At 47.1% G+C, this 15,783-nt stretch overlaps 1 protein-coding gene across 1 annotated transcript; it reads left to right on the forward strand.

The window, feature by feature from the left end:
- Window positions 1-989: 989 nt before the first annotated feature.
- LOC117869089 lies at window positions 990-10,542 on the forward strand. Its single transcript, XM_034755593.1, has 3 exons — window positions 990-1,006; window positions 1,097-1,270; window positions 8,724-10,542. The coding sequence occupies exons 1-3, from the start codon at window positions 990-992 to the stop codon at window positions 9,715-9,717; spliced, it is 1,185 nt and encodes a 394-aa protein (XP_034611484.1). The 3' UTR covers window positions 9,718-10,542.
- The last annotated feature ends 5,241 nt before the right edge of the window (window positions 10,543-15,783 follow it).

Here is a 15,783-nt window from a genome sequence, read left to right on the forward strand (position 1 = left end):
TCTCCATTTACATATGGAGAAACTGAGGCACAGAGACAGTCATAAAGTGTAAGGCCAGAAGGGACCAGCCAGTCTGACCTCCTGTATATCCCAGGCCATCAGCACCACCCAGTGGCAGGGCTGGGAAGAGCACCATTGTCCAGTCTTGTGCTTTGACCACTAGATAACGTCTCTTCCCCATAGTTCAGAGAAGCTGAATGAGACAGCTGGGGAACTTTACCCCCAGCCTCCAGCACATAGAAGGAGAAGGACCACGGCCTGCTAGATACCCATCATTCACCAACTGGCTTAGAGAGAATTATGTACAGTTCTAGGTGCCGGGGTTCCTCCTTTTATAACCAGCCATCCCTCCTGTCCCCAATGGGCTTGCCATGGGAACATGAGTAACTCAAGGACATTGAAGGGGAAGTAAATTTAGAAGACAGAAAAGGAAACACATCCCTTCACATAGCAGAAAGTTGATCTGTGGAACTCACCGACACAGGAAACCATTAGATCTATCTATCTAGATATCCAGGCTCCTTTATAGTACCCATCACCACAGCATGAGCATTGAGTATTTAAGCCCTAAGGTGCAGCTTTCTTCCTATCACTGAAGCAATGGGATACCTATTATTTCTTCCCAGGTCCAAAGTGTGAGTGATCCTCCAGGGCCACCGAGATTTCAAGGGGTCAGGAGATTGCATTTTGTTTTTGTACATCACTGTGGCTTTGCTTCTTGAGTAGCAATCTGCACGCTGGCAGGGTGAGCCGGGCTGGCCCGGATGTGTTCACAAGTGGTTTGCAGATCCGTATGGCAAGCCTCTGCGTGATAGGGAGGTGTCGGTGCTAAACCCATGGGGGTGAAAAGAAACTTAGCAGCATCGACCGCTTCTGGCATTCCATGTGACCCACTCCCAGGCTAGCAGTGCACCGGGGGGTGAGCCCCTTTGGGCAGAGAATTTAGGCTTTAACGCTGCTTTGAAGTTGGTTCCTGAACCGCCTCCTTTATGGAAGCATCCAAAAGGTAAGTCCCGTTGTGTCTGTGTTGTGCGTTTCCCTGACAAGCTGCAGCAGCATCTGCCTTGCAGTAAGGTCCATTTTGTTGTGCTTACAGGGTTGGCCTCGGCACAAGCGGGGTGAGTGGCTCACTGGAGGTTGAAAAGGGAGCCCCAGTGGCTCTGCGAGGATTTGGAACCCAGAACCTCTTCAACTGCGTGAAAATCCCTGTGAACTCTTATAACACTTTGCATTCACAAAGCACTGCTAGATTCCAAAGCAGTTTACAACAGTGAGTATCATGCTACAGATGGGGAAACCGAGGCACGGCACGAGGCAGTGACCTGCCCAACATCAGTGGCAGAGGCAGGAATAGAACCCAGGAGCCCTCCCTGCTCAGTCCACTGGCCCCTGTAGATTGCATCGTACCATTAATCTGATACCGCATGAGCGGCGGTGCAGTTACAGAGCAAGACAGACAGATTCACACCTCCTGTCTGTCCTGGACTGGTGGCTATTTTTGTCTCCAGCAGCCAGTTCTCAGGGTGAGCCGTGGTGGTTTCAGCACAGCTTTTACTCTCCACACGCTGTCTGAAGTCTGTGGCCTCCCGGGCTCAGCTCCTGTCAGTTTAACACTTTGCTCTAAGCAGGGCTGCCCTGGGTGGGGGGAAGTTTGTCCCCAGCCCCCTGCTTGAGAGGGCCCCCGAACCTGTTAAAATTGGAGTGAGTGGTGTTAAGCTCTGGTTGACAGGGTCACAGCGCCCCTCAGGTTTGGGCCCGGTTGCTGAGGGTGCTGGGACCCCATGCACCAGGTCACAACGCCACTCACTCAAATTTGGCCTGGCCACCCCTCCATCGTGACAGAGGGGCGGTATGACCCTATGGCAGATAGCAGAGCCTGGAGAGAAGAGCTGGGCCCAGCCCCACGGGACAGGCGCAGCCACTGTGGGCTGACTGTGGGGCGGTCTTGCTTTCCAACCTCAGCCCCTCCCGCTGGGGCCTCAATGTGCAGCACTGGCCCTATATCAGGGATTCTCAAACTGGGGGTCAATCAGGGGGTCGCAAGGTGATTCCGTGGGGGGTTGCGAGCAGTCAGCCTCTGCCCCAAACCCCACTTTGCCTCCAGCATTCATAAGAGTGTTAAATATTAAAAAATGTTTTTAATTTATAAACGGGGGGGGGGGGGGGGGGACTCATAGGTTTGCTGTGTGACAGGGGTCACCCGTACAAAAGTTTGAGAACCAAGGCCCTAGATTATCTTTCTATGGAAAACGAGCTCCGAATGGTTCGTGTTTCCTCTGGGAGCACGTGCTGGGACTGGCCTGTAAAGGGCAAGGGGGCTCTGGGAAGGGGCTTGTTTTCCTTCCCTCATGACTAAACGCATCTGTTTGGGCCTTAAAGGGGCAGGGATTAAACTAAAAGTCCCCCCCTCCCCTGCGTGTTCCCCCCAGGGGTTTACACTCCAGTTAGGTCTGCCGATTCCCTGGGCGATCTGCAGCTTGTTCAATAAAGCCTGCAGCTGCTTCTGCAGAACGAAACTCAGCGACACTCACTTCTCCCCCAGCTGCTGAGCTGATATCGGTATTACTCACAGGTTGCTTCTAAGGAAATTCTCAGGAAGGTTGTCAGAGTCCCCTAGTATCCCTAATGTGGGGCTTCCGAAAGGACAAACATACCCATGTTCTACTCAAGGCACATCTTAATTCGCCCCGTCCCAGATACGGTGAAGCACAGGGTCTCAGAGAGAATAAAACCCCCAGGGCCGTCACCCCGCGCTGTGTTCTTTCCCCAGAGTCCAGGCGCACCTAGCATGGGGCTAAGAGGCTGAGGACGTGAGCGGCTGGGCTGTTTTGCATCAGTGAGCATTTCCAGCCCAAAAGCTATCATAGCATTTGGGGATCCTGACTGCGTGCCTGGTTGGAGGTGAGCCCTTCCGCCATGGCTAGAGGAGAAAGGCCAAGCTGTAGGGCCTCGGGAAAGCCAGTGGCTAGGTTGCTCATAAGGAGTTGGATTTGGTCTAGCACCTTGCTATTACAACCAGTTCCACACGGGCAAACAGAATTCTGTTACCGGGAGGGAAACATTTGCTAGAATTGTATTAATCCTCAAAGAGAAAAACAATTCATTGTTTACTTAATGACTAATGGATTTACATTGAATACCCCCGTAGGGCTTCACTGATCCATAGATACCTATAGACACATGTGGAAGAGGCATAGGCTTGGGCACTAGACTGGGAATCAGGTCCCCAAATCTTCACTGACCAGCTGTGTGACCGTGGGCAAATCAATGCCCCGCACCCTGCATTTCCCCTCCCACCCCGTGTCTGCATTGTCTATTTAGAGTGTCAGTTCTTTGGGGCAGGGACCAGCTCTTCCTGTTCGAACAGCCCTAGCATAATGTGCTCCTAGGCATTGCTGTATTACAAATAATAACAATATCCCCAAATATATTCTCTGCACCAATAAATAGGCACCTTAAAGACTCAGAACTCAGGTGATTGGTCAAGGAAGGGGGTGGGGGGATCAGTTTGTTTAAGATGCGTGCTTGGGGGTGTTTAGCTTTTGGCGGCGGGGCGGGGGGTTGACTTTTAGGTAGAAGGGTAGGAAATTTCTTCTCGCCCCCCTGTTATTAATATGAGTGTCGTGTTAACAGGGACACAGCGACATGAAATATAGCGGCAGTGCAAACCACAGAGGCAGCACTCGTTTCCCAAACATCCTTTCTCATTGGCTGCGGCCCCTTTTTCCCTACGTGGGCTGGCAGGGGGGCGATTTTTTTTTAAACACACACAGTGGTTCATTTCAACTTTACACCAAGGGGCTGAAAAACCCCTTTCACCTGCTCAACCGAGACTCATCCTGGCATTGCAGGTAAAGAAAACAACCCATTTCATCCTCCCTTGTTACAGCTTTTAGGATTTTTCTTTGAATTGTGTTTTAAAAAAACCCACCAAATGTGGCTGTGCCGTTAATCTATTTGCCGATGGTGTTGGAGAAACGCTCCCTTGGAGTGTGGCTATTTCACTTTGGGTCTTGCATTCGCTGCTCTCCCCGAGCATGCATTCAGTGGGCGCACGGGGGTCCTGATTCGCACAGCTGATGAACACCAGCAGTTCCAACTGGCATGCAGGCATCCCAAGTGGCTCAGAGGCAGGCCTCGGGAAGGCAAAGAATGCAGGATCCGGCTCCCTGTTTGGAGCGTTTGGGAAGATGTGTAGACAGACAGAAATAAAGACCTGAGGGCAGATCCTTAGCTGCTGTAAATGGTCATAGACCATTTGTGGACCTATGGCCATTTCTGCTACATAAGAGCTAGGTATTAAAGGAAAGTGACCAAGTCACTTCCCCCCCCCCGTGCCTCAGTTTCCCCATGTGCAAAATGAGGTTAATGATGCTGACCCACCTTTGTAAAGGGCTTTGAGATCTATGGAAGAAAAGTGCTAGCTAAGAGCTAGGTGGTGGTGTCAGTCGTTCTGCCTCTGGGGAATGACTCCTGGGTTCTCGTCCCCACTTGGCCACTGACTCATTGCATAATCTTGAGCAAGTCACTTCAACTCCGGTTCTCCATTTGGGAAAGGGGCATAATAACACGTAGCTCCCTTGCAGTCGGTAGCCAGCTAGCCAGGGGGGTTACCAGGCTGCCTTCCTGTTGGTAACATGCTTTGAGGTCATCGGACATGAGTCGCTAGGGAAAGTCAACGTGCTATTGTCCCAATGTTTGTCTTCTTCCAGTGCACATGCGGCACGGCTAGCTTTATGGTCCAGACTGTCCGTATGTCGCTTGTCATGTGACTAAGGGCTCTGGCAGAGGGAGGCGATAGTTGTCTGTAAGTATTTAAAGCATAGATGCACAAAGGAGGGAGAGGAATAGGCTGGGGGTTGGGGGGTGCTTGGGGTAACAAACATTACTGGCAAACGGCGAAATGTAGACCAGCAAGAAACCGCGACAGGACATTTCAGCTGAGTTCCCGGCCTAGTTTTGGAATGGGGAGATGTGTGAGCCTGGGGGAAGGGACGGGAGCATCCGTGCTCGAACCGTTTAAAACTAGACTTGGCGTTAAGAAACAGGTTGCAGGGAGCGGCCTTCAACCGGCAGGGAGTGGGCAACCTCGCTGGTCTTTTCAGAGCTTGATTCTCCACTGCCCTGTGGCACCGGCAGAGCGGGGCGGGAACCGGAGTTTCCCTCCTGCGAAGAATTTCACATTTTCATTCTGAATCAGTCGACGGGAGGGTCGATTTCAAACCATTAAGTTTTGGGGGAAGAGAAACGGAATGTTTAAAAAAAAAAATGCCAGAGCCCTGCTGCCCCTCTGGAAGGTAGCTGGAGAGATGGACAGCCCCAGGGACCTGGCTAGCTGGGGAACTGTATTGCCTGGGTGCGAAGACAGGCTGCTTAACTCCCCTCCTGGCTTTCTTCTTGGCCCCTGAGAACTGGACAGCCTGGGAGGCTGGATCAGAGGAGGCGTGGGAGGCCACGGAGCTGGGGAACCCTGATGACCCACCAGGCGGGCTGCCCAAGAGTCAAGGACGGGGGCAGGCAGATACGCAGGTTTCCATCAAACGTTTTGCTGCAACTGACACATGCCCGCAGCAGAACATTTCAATTCCCTCAGGCCACATTTCCTGACGGAAAACTCAGAAAATTCCCAACAAGCTGCCGTCGCCATGGACACCAGGGCAAGGTGGGCACAAAGCCCTACCACGGCGGAGTAGTAGCACGCGGCTCCTTCTTTGCACTGGTGTCAAAGACAGCACCAGGAGGAGGGTGATAGAGAATCAGGCCTCCGGTCACTTGTTCCTACGATATGAACACCCCCCTGCTCTGGATAGAGGGGAGGGAATCCTTTAAGGGAACTGTCACAAATGAGGGTCAGTCCCGAAGGACTTTTTATGACCTGGACCTAAAAATGAACATGAGATACGATACGTGCACGGTGTGCGTGTGCATCTGTCAATCGTATCTGGGCCTCCGCTTTCTAGGAAACGTATTTGCTTCAAAATTAACACTCTAATTTCCTCCTTTGGCTTTTGACTCCCTACTACAGAGGAGATGATGTAGCTATTTTGGTATAAAGGATCTCAGAGTGGACTAGCTTATGCCCCTTCCTTTACAGGTACTGGTACTATACCGGTATAGTGAAAGCAGTACAATTTTTGTGCATCTACAAGGCTTAACTTCCCAAAGGAATCAACGTTTGACTATACACCTCTACCTCGACATAATGCGACCCGATATAACACAAATTCGGATATAACGTGGTAAAGCAGCGCCACGGGGGCGGGGGGTGGTGGTGGATCAAAACAAGTTCGATATAACACGGTTTCACCTATAATGCGGTAAGATTTTTTGGCTCCGGAGGACAGCGTTATATCGAGGTAGAGGTGTATTTGTGATGATACATAAGAGTGTGCCAAATCGTATCGATTTTCTCTGGCTATTATAATATGCTATTTAGCTGGTAGAAATTCAACTGTATGAGATTAAAAACCCCACACCATGGAGAAAACTGCAATTAGTCAAAAAGAAGATAACCATTTCAAACAAACCTGAATGCTTGTTGGGGTAGCTTCATAAATCAATGGAAGAGGGGAATGCAGCAAGTGTAACAGGAGCTGAGGGGTGAAAACATTATCTACTATTTGGAGTTAAATAACACATTTGATACATAGTCCTGCCATGAGTGCAGGGGACTGGACTAGATGACCTCTCGAGGTCCCTTCTAATTCTACGATTCTATATCTCACCCAACGTTAATAGAAACAAGGACGGCAAAACTGTGATGTGGACTCAAAACTAGCTAAAAACTCGCAAACATAGCAAGATAGGAAATACCAGAGCAGAGCATCTAGGACATTATCCTGTCTCCAAAGAGAAATGGTGAAAAGCAACATATGAAACAGAGGAGAGACATCTAATGAGGTGCTCCAAGGACTCTCTATTCGGACCAGCCTTATTTAACGTCTTCACTGATGATCGGGAAGGGGGAGTAGACAGCACACTAATGAAATTCACAAATGATACCAAATTGGGAGGAGTTGCAAACATGAGAGACAACAGGGAAAGGGACAGTATCGATTGTATTGATTTAGATGGACTAAAGGGGCCCAAAATCACTGTTCGACATTAGACAGTAAGGTCTGGTATTCAGGGGCTTCAGCCTCCATGGCAAACACCATTAAAATGCTTTTAACCTTTTATTAAAGATACAGAAAAGAAGGGAAACAATAGGTAAAGCATTTGAAATGTAAAGGATGAAACAAGGCTTTCATTTCAACAACATCCCTTGTTCCCTTTCCCTTTAGCTGGAAAGTATCTTTAGAAAAGGGGTTCTCAAACTGGGGTCAGGACCCCCCTCGGGGGTCACGAGGTTATTACATGGGGGGTCACGAGCTGTCAGCCTCCACCCCAAACCCCGCTTTGGCTCCAGCATTTATAATGGTGTTAAATATATTAAAAAGGGTGTTTAATTTATTAGGGGGGTCACACTCAGAGGCTTGCGATGTGGAAGGGGTCACCGGTACAGAAGTTTGAGAACCACTGCTTTAGAAGGACTCCCGCCCCCATCCCCTTGTTTGACAGTCTGTTAGCTGGTATTAAAGATGGCAACTACTGTCCCTTTTGGGGAAAAGAGAAGAAGTTAGTTGAGATGGGCTGGAGCTGTGATTATTGCAGTCTGATCCTGCTTCCTTTAGAAAACAACACACAAAAGGGGGGAGAAAAGAACAGCAAAGATGAAAAATGCAGCTTTTGCCTCTCGGGTGACCAGATGTCCCGATTTTATAGGGCCAGTCCTGGTTTTGGGGTCTTTTTCTTATATAGGCTCCCCCCACCCAAAGGCAGCACATGCTCTTATCAGCCTCTTTGAGACCTGGCAAACTTCTACCAGCATCGGGCTTTTCAGGGCATTGCTTTTAGCAGCCTCTTTCTGGCCACAGGCTTTCAGCGGTGTTGTACAATAGACAGGTTGTAAATGCTTTGAGGTAGCCATTAATTGTGTTGGCACACACCCCTGTACCAGACCTAGCATGTTGTTGCCACTAGAGCTTGGTTAAATTTTTTGGCAAAGCATTTTTTTTTCTTTTGCCGAAAAATGGAGATTCGGATCAATTGAACCATTTAGTCAGTTTTGCCGAATTCAGTTGAAAAACACCTAAGAGAATTCTGGGAGGGGTGGGGGGGGGAGACACACACTCTTTCTTTTCTGCATGACTTGGCTTCAAAATGTGCTTTAATTCAGTTTTTTTAAAAGTGATTTTAAAAGCTCAAATGAAATATTTTGTTTCATGTTTGCCTGTAATGTGTTCCCCGCCCCTCCCCTGCAACTTTTTGAACTTGGGATGCCAAAAAAAATGAACAAACTTTTCATTTCAGGTCAAGGCTCGCCCCCCCTTGCCCTTAATTTTTTTGTATGGCAGCGAACCGATAAAAGTCAGGTATTTGCACAGCTCTAGTTGACAATATGTAAATAATAATAATATAGTTATGGTGCATTTGGATTCCTTTTGCGTGCGTGCGTCAACACAGAGCATCATGGCAGTAGACGTTCATGGAATCTAGGTTTTCTTCATCATTCCTCTTCTATTTGCCTTGTAGCTTCCTCTAACCGAGAACATGTCCCATCCAAATGACCATGCTGTGGGGATACGTGACCCTGCCACTCTGGCTCCTGACAGCACAGTGAGAGATGATGCCCCCCAAAAGGACCTCATGTGTTTCCCACATCCTGCCTTTCTTCCCCACAGCGTCCTGGGGATTAGGGTCCAGAGGAGGCTGCCTGTGGCCAGCTTCACAAGACGGAAACAAGAGTTCACCCCCACGGAGAAAAAGGATGCCAGTTACTGGACCAAGAGGAGGAAGAACAACGAGGCCGCTAAGCGCTCCAGGGCTAAGAAGTGCTTCAATGACTTGATGCTGGAAAGGAGGCTCATGGCCATGAAGGAAGAGAACTTGCACCTGAAGACAGAGCTGATGGCTCTGAAGCTGCGGTGCGGGCAAGTGAAGAACCCAATCTCCTCACAGCGTCACGTATTTTACAGCAGCTCCTTGCCCCATTTGATGCCCAACTTCTGGCATTTCAAGATGGGCCAAATCAGAGCACCCAGGGCTCACTCAATGCCCCTCAATCCAGGCCAGGAACAAGATTTACTGACCAAGACTTCGATGGGACTCATCTTTTCAGAAGGAGATCAGCCCCCGCCCCCTTCGGGATTATGCTCTGGGAAGGCGTGTGTACCTGAGGAGAAACAAGGCCCAGGACACGAGGAGTCCATGACCTGCAAGGGCTGCCCTTTGGAAAGTGAGAGAACCAAGAGACAAGGCTCTGGTATCAGAGTGAGACCTGATGCGGCTGCCTCTGCCCAGGATCTCTTTAGTACCAGCTGCAGCATGGGACTCCAAAGCCTTCCCTACAGGCTTCAGTTAAAATATATAGGAAATGAAGACCAGGAGCCCCTCAACCAGAGGGGCCATGTGCAAATGGCATCCACTCAAGCCTTAAGGCAGGAGCTCCGGGTGGATTCTGCCCCGTACAGACCCGTAATCCCCAGCCTGTCATCGTCCCAGGCCAATGCTTCCAGCAGTCTGATCCCCACAGCTGGACATTGGTGGAGAAAAAAGTGTAGTGCCTGGAGAGCACCCAGCGGGCCTCCCATGGGGTCCCCTGCTCCGGGCTCCTTCAGCCCATTTGACTTCCCCTTTAATAGCATGAGCTACCAAATAGGTGCAGAGCACCTTTGAAAATCTGTCCCTTATTTGGGTGACTAACTGGGAGCTTTGCTTTTTGGAAAACATGGCCCCATTTGTCAGGACCTGAACTCTTAGAAATCTGGTCCTGAACTTTTTCTTTTTTTAAAGATAGCTGGTCTGGCAGGCAGGCTGCTCTTGGGTAAAGAACTATACGGGGCCTTAAGAGATCTGCCTTCATTGCAGATGAACTCGGCTGTGTAATCTACAAACTCGGCTGTGTAATCTTAAGCAAGTCACTTCATCTCTGGATGCCTCTGCGCCCCTTCGTTTCCTGTTATGTTCTATTCCTTTCCCCCACCCTTTAGCTAGGTAGATTGTAAATTCTTTGTAGCAAAGACTGACCTTCACTGCGTGTGGGCCCAGCACGATAAAGCTTTGAGGTTGATTGATGCCTCTAGGTGCAACTGGAACACAAACAACAATAATAATAGTAAAGCCAAGCTAGTACCTAAGAAGTATGGTTTTCGTGATCTTATGCCCAGATTATACACAGATAATATGGTCATGAGGGTTTATTAGGGCCTGAATAAATGGGTAGATAGGAGTTTGTTATGCCTGAGGATTCTTCAATTAAAATAGAAGGGCAAAGCTAAGTATAATTCCAACCAGTGGTGTCTTCTATTCAGAACGCTCCTTCTTAGGTCTAGAAATACTGTAGATCATTTTGCTTGGTGGAATATGAGTAGTTTTACACATTGTGCTCTGTCTTTAAAACCCCAGCAACGGCCCAATTCTGCTCTCAGCTGCCTTGGAGTGTACCCCATCAAATACCTTCTGCTTCCTCTGGATTTACACCCGCGTCACTGAGAACAGAGTTGGCCCTAAATGTAAAAAATAAAAAAAGACATTTGTACCAACGATAATAAAAAGATTTAAGTGTTTAGACCAACAGGATACTGTGTTTTCTAGACTGCTTGGATAAAGGTCTGTTTGAGTTTTGCAATGTTGGCATAATTGTCTTGTTCTCCATTTTACTCTATTATTATTTTAGCACCTTTCAGCTGAAGATGTCAGAGTCTTTTACAAACATGAAATTAAGCCTCACCCGCCCTGGGCATTAAGCAGAGTTGGTCAAATCATCTGTTGCAAATAATATTGGTTGCGAATTTTGGGAGATTTTTTTTTTCAATCAAATGATGATTTGAGAATCACTTTTTTTCTCCGTGCCCCCGCTCTGTAGGTCACCATTGTCACCACCCTTCTTGCACAGACACAAGAGAGATGGAGTGAGTTGCACATGGCTACAGGCAATTTAGTAGGAGAGAGTGTTGTGAATAGAATTCAGAGATCCTGGCTCCCAGTCCCAGATTCCAACAACTCCTCCCTCATGCAAGACACGAGCCTGGAGTATAAAGTCCTGAATAGAGGTCATGTTAAAACTCATTCCTATGCTGGGCATATATACATATATACACAGAGAGGGAGAGGCATTTTAAACATGCTGTCCCGCACTGTATGGTTTGTCAGTGAAAACCTCAATGCAAATAAATATGAACTGCAAACTCCTTCTAACACGCAAAGCAACAGAAGGTCAGTTTATTAATCAGTTCAAGTAGCTCGGTAAAGGAAACAGAGGTTTTAAAAAAAAAACAATGAAAGGAGGTGGGGGAAGCAGTGAGTGGTCTCATGACGTTTTGAACCAGACCCCAGTGAGAACCCCAGGAGCACCGGCCCAGTGTGGTTAATGTTTTCAAGCGCAGGTGGGAGGCGTGGTGGGTTTCTCCTTTGTGGATTTGATGACTAATCTATGAATAATGAAAACATGAATGCGGCCCTGGTTATTGTGAGTGTGCAGAGATGCAAATGCAACACCCCCCGCCCTCCCGAGAATCATACAAGCGTAGGGCTGGAAGGGACAGTAAATTAAATAGACCTAGGTCATCCCTGACACGTCTTTGTCCAACCTGTTCTTAAAAACCTCCAATGATGGGATTCCAGAACCTCATTAGGTAACTTGTGTGACAGCTTGGACCCCTTTTGGGATGCCACCTGATGTACTGGGGTTTCACTGAGCCCCTCCTGCTCCACCAGCCTGGATTCCCTCTCCCTGTTTTACTGAATTAGGCTCTCTGGCCTCTTGCAGCACGCGTGCACACACACACACACACACACGTAGGGCCACACCCAGCTGCAGACACAGCTTGAAGTCAGCTCTGTGTGAGAAGATTCACCCAGCACTCACATGTACACCCCTTTTGGGGAAATAAACCCAAAATACTGTCTTGCACTGTATAGAAAGATCTGCACAGCGCAAACTCATAAAAATTCGCCCTCTCCCTCAATGTGAAGAGAGATATGCACAGCTTCTTGCCCTCCCAGATATGAATTTGCACAAACTGGGTTTAATAATAAACAAAACAAATTTATTAACTGTAAAAGGCAGATTTTAAGTGATTATAAGAGATAGCAAATAGAACAAAGCAGATTACTTTAGTAACTATGATGATACAACACTACTAAAGATAGTTATGACCCAGGCAGATTGTGAAGAGCTACAAAAGGATCTCTCAAAACTGGGTGACTCGGCAACAAGATGGCAGATGAAATTTAATGTTGATAAATGCAAAGTAATGCACATTGGAAAGCATAATTCCAACTATACATATAAAATGATAGGGTCTAAATTAGCTGTTACCACTCAAGAAAGAGATCTTGGAATCATTGTGGATAGTTCTCTGAAAACATCCACTCAATGTACAGCGACAGTCAAAAAAGTGAACAGAATGCTGGGAATAATTAAGAGAGCGAGAGATAATAGGACAGAAAATATTATGTTACCTCTATATAAATCAACGGTACGCCCACATCTTGATTACTGTGTGCAGATGTGGTCGCCCCATCTCAAAAAAGATAAATTGGAACTGGAAAAAGTTCAGAAAAGGGCAACAAAAATGATTAGGGGTATGGAACGGCACTTTTCAGCTTGGAAAAGAGACGGCTAAGGGGAGATATGATTGAGGTCTATAAAATCATGACTGGTATAGAGAAAGTAGATAAGGAAGTGTTGTTTGCTACTTCTCAATACACAAGAACTACAGGTCACCAAATGAAATTAATAGGCAGGAGATTTAAAACAAATAAAAGGAAATATTTCTTCACACAATGCACAGTCAACCGGTGGAACTCCTTGACAGAGGATGTTGTGAAGGCCAAGACCATAACAGGGTTCAAAAAAGAACTAGATAAATTCATGGAGGATAGGTCCATCAAAGGCTATTAGCCAGGATGGGCAGGAATGGTGTCCCTAGCCTCTGTTTCCCAGAAGCTGGAATGAGCAACAGGGGATGAATCACCTGATGATTACCTGTTCTGTTCATTCCCTCTGGGGCACCTGTCACTGGCCACTGTCGGAAGACAGGATACTGGGCTAAATGGACTCTTGGTCTGACCCAATAGGGCCATTCTTAGGTTCCTATGTTCTTAAATAAACAGTGAGCAAAGTGAACTTAACACACTAGATAGGTAGGATATAAATTAGCAAATTCTTACCCTGAGTGACAAACAGGCTGGCAGATTCTTAAGGCACAAGTTGCCTTGGTTTTCCCAGCTTTTTATACACAGGCTAAAAATCCTAGCCTGGGCCCACCACTTCTCACAGTTCAGTCTTTGTTCCTCAGGTGTTTCAAGGTGTGTTGTAGTAGGGAGAGTCAGGACCCCTCATGTTGTCATTGTCCAGTTTGTCCCCCTTTTATATCTTCCCCCCACTTGCTGGAAAGCTCTTTTGCTGTGACCTGGGTCAAACAGTTCCCGTTGTGTAGAGCTATCTCTGAGAGGTTTCTATTGCACACAGTTCCCGGGGTAAGCCTTGTATTTGTGTGCATTCCCCTCAATAAGCCATTAACATTGCTTGGCCTTTTTACTGTCATACCTGAAAAGCTGCTTGTGGGTGTCACCCAACGTAGCAGATTTGAAATACAGATACATGGTCAATATTCCCAGCTTCAGATACAAAAATGACAGATGCATAAAAATTGGATAAACACATTCAGTAGGTCATAACCTTTTCAATGATATCTTACATGAGCCATCTTGCATAAAGTAGATCTTAGTTATGCCATATTCATATCATAACCATATTTCTATGACAAATATGGGGTGTAACGTCACAACTTGTTCCAGTGCTTAACTATCCTTACAGTTAGAAACTTTTTCCTAATATCTAATCTAAATCTCCTTTCCTGTAAACTAAGCTGATTCATTCTTGTCCAACCCTTGATGGACCTGAGGAACAACTGAGCAGTGTCCTCTTTATAACAGCCCTTAAGATATTTGCAAGTGGTTATTATGTCCCCCCTCTCAGTCTTCTCTTCTCTAGACTAAACACGCTCCATTCTTTCAGTCTCTCCTCAGAGATCAGGTTTTCTACGCCTCTGCTCTGGCCTCTCTCCAATTTGTCCATATTTTTCTTAAAGTGTGGTTGCCCCAAACTGGACACTGTAGTCCTGTGAAGGCCTCACCAGCACCGAGTAACGCAGAAAAATTACCTCCCAGGTCTTATATACAACATTCCCATTAATACATCCCAGAATTACAGTTGCCTTTTTTTGGCAACTGCATCACATTGTTGACTCATAATTTGTGATCCGCTATAACCCCCAGATCCCTTTCTGCAGTACTGCTGCCTACCCCCTTATTCGCCATTTTGTAGTTGTGCATTTGATTTTTCCCTCCGAGGTGAAGTACTTTGCACTTATCTTGATTTAATTTTATCTTGATTTCAGATCAGTTCTCCAATTTATCCGGGGCATTTTTAATCTGAATCCTCTCCTCCAAAGTGTTTGCAACCCCTCATAGTTTGGTGTCCTCTGCAGTTTTTACAAACATGCTCTCCACTCCATGAAAATATTGACTAATACCAAACCCAGGAAAGACCCCCAGAGGTCTCTACTTGATATGTCCTGTCAGTGAACCATTGATAATTACTCTTTCAACAAGTTGGGCAGCCTCCTTATAATAATTTCAAACATTTCTTTAGCTGGCTTATGAGAATGTCACATGGGACCATGTCAAAAGCTTTACTAAATTCAAGATATGCACACATGAAGGCTCGCACACTCGCACTGTGACACTCCCCTGGGGTAGCAGGGTTGTGAGGTACCTCACCATGACCTGCCTTTAGCCTGAGGGAGTCTTGTCAGTTCCTGCTCTGGTTCAGCTCCCTGACACCACCAGCCTCTGGCGACACAAATGGCCTCCCAGACTACTGAAGGACTTGCTCCCTCTGTCCAGGTTAGTGACAGGCGCACACCAACCTCTGAGCGTCCCTCTGGAGCGCCCAGATCGGTGCCGTTGCACGCTCACAGAATTCACGGATTCACTACTCCCAAAGGAACAGTGCACACCAGCTTACAGATTTAACTTGGGATCTCCACTTAACATCCAGTGCAGAGATATATTTATAGTGAAAACAAGAATAAGTTTATTATCAAGGACTAGAGGTTCCAAGGAGAGAAAGTAAGAATAGTGGGGGAAATGGATACATATAAAACAAAACCATAACATGCTTTTGAGAGTGTAAATTTAACTCACAAACAATTCCAGTCTCCTACAGGATAGCTTGCCCCAAGTCCTTTTCCAAGTGTTTTCAGCCAGGACGGCTGAGATCCCCCTTTTATAAGATGAAGCCCACGGGCAGCCTGTCTTCAGACTGTGCTCTCCGCCCCCAGACCCCACATACACCAGACCAGTCGTTTGATCTTCACCTGAGAACAGGGTGTCTCCCCCCCACACACTATTTACCTCTTCCTGTTAGTTTCCTTTGCACGTCTTTGCCAGCTCTTCATTAGCATTTAACTCAATATGCTCATAGACTTCTGTTGTGAGACACACAACGGTCCACCAGGGAGATAAGAGTCTCCCACCTCCAGGCTGGAGAGGTTTATCTCAAGACACGCTACCTTTGAGTGTCCTGCCTGTAACTACAAGGCCTAGAGAACAGAATTTGGAACATATATACATTACTCCTCACATATTCGCCATACATACGTCTCACATTCATTACGAGGAGCAGTGGAACACAGGTTTTCATAGAGACCTTACATGACATTCTTTTGGTGT

Source organism: Trachemys scripta, chromosome 22 (genome assembly GCF_013100865.1).
Source record: "Trachemys scripta elegans isolate TJP31775 chromosome 22, CAS_Tse_1.0, whole genome shotgun sequence".
NCBI classification, from domain to species: domain Eukaryota; kingdom Metazoa; phylum Chordata; order Testudines; family Emydidae; genus Trachemys; species Trachemys scripta.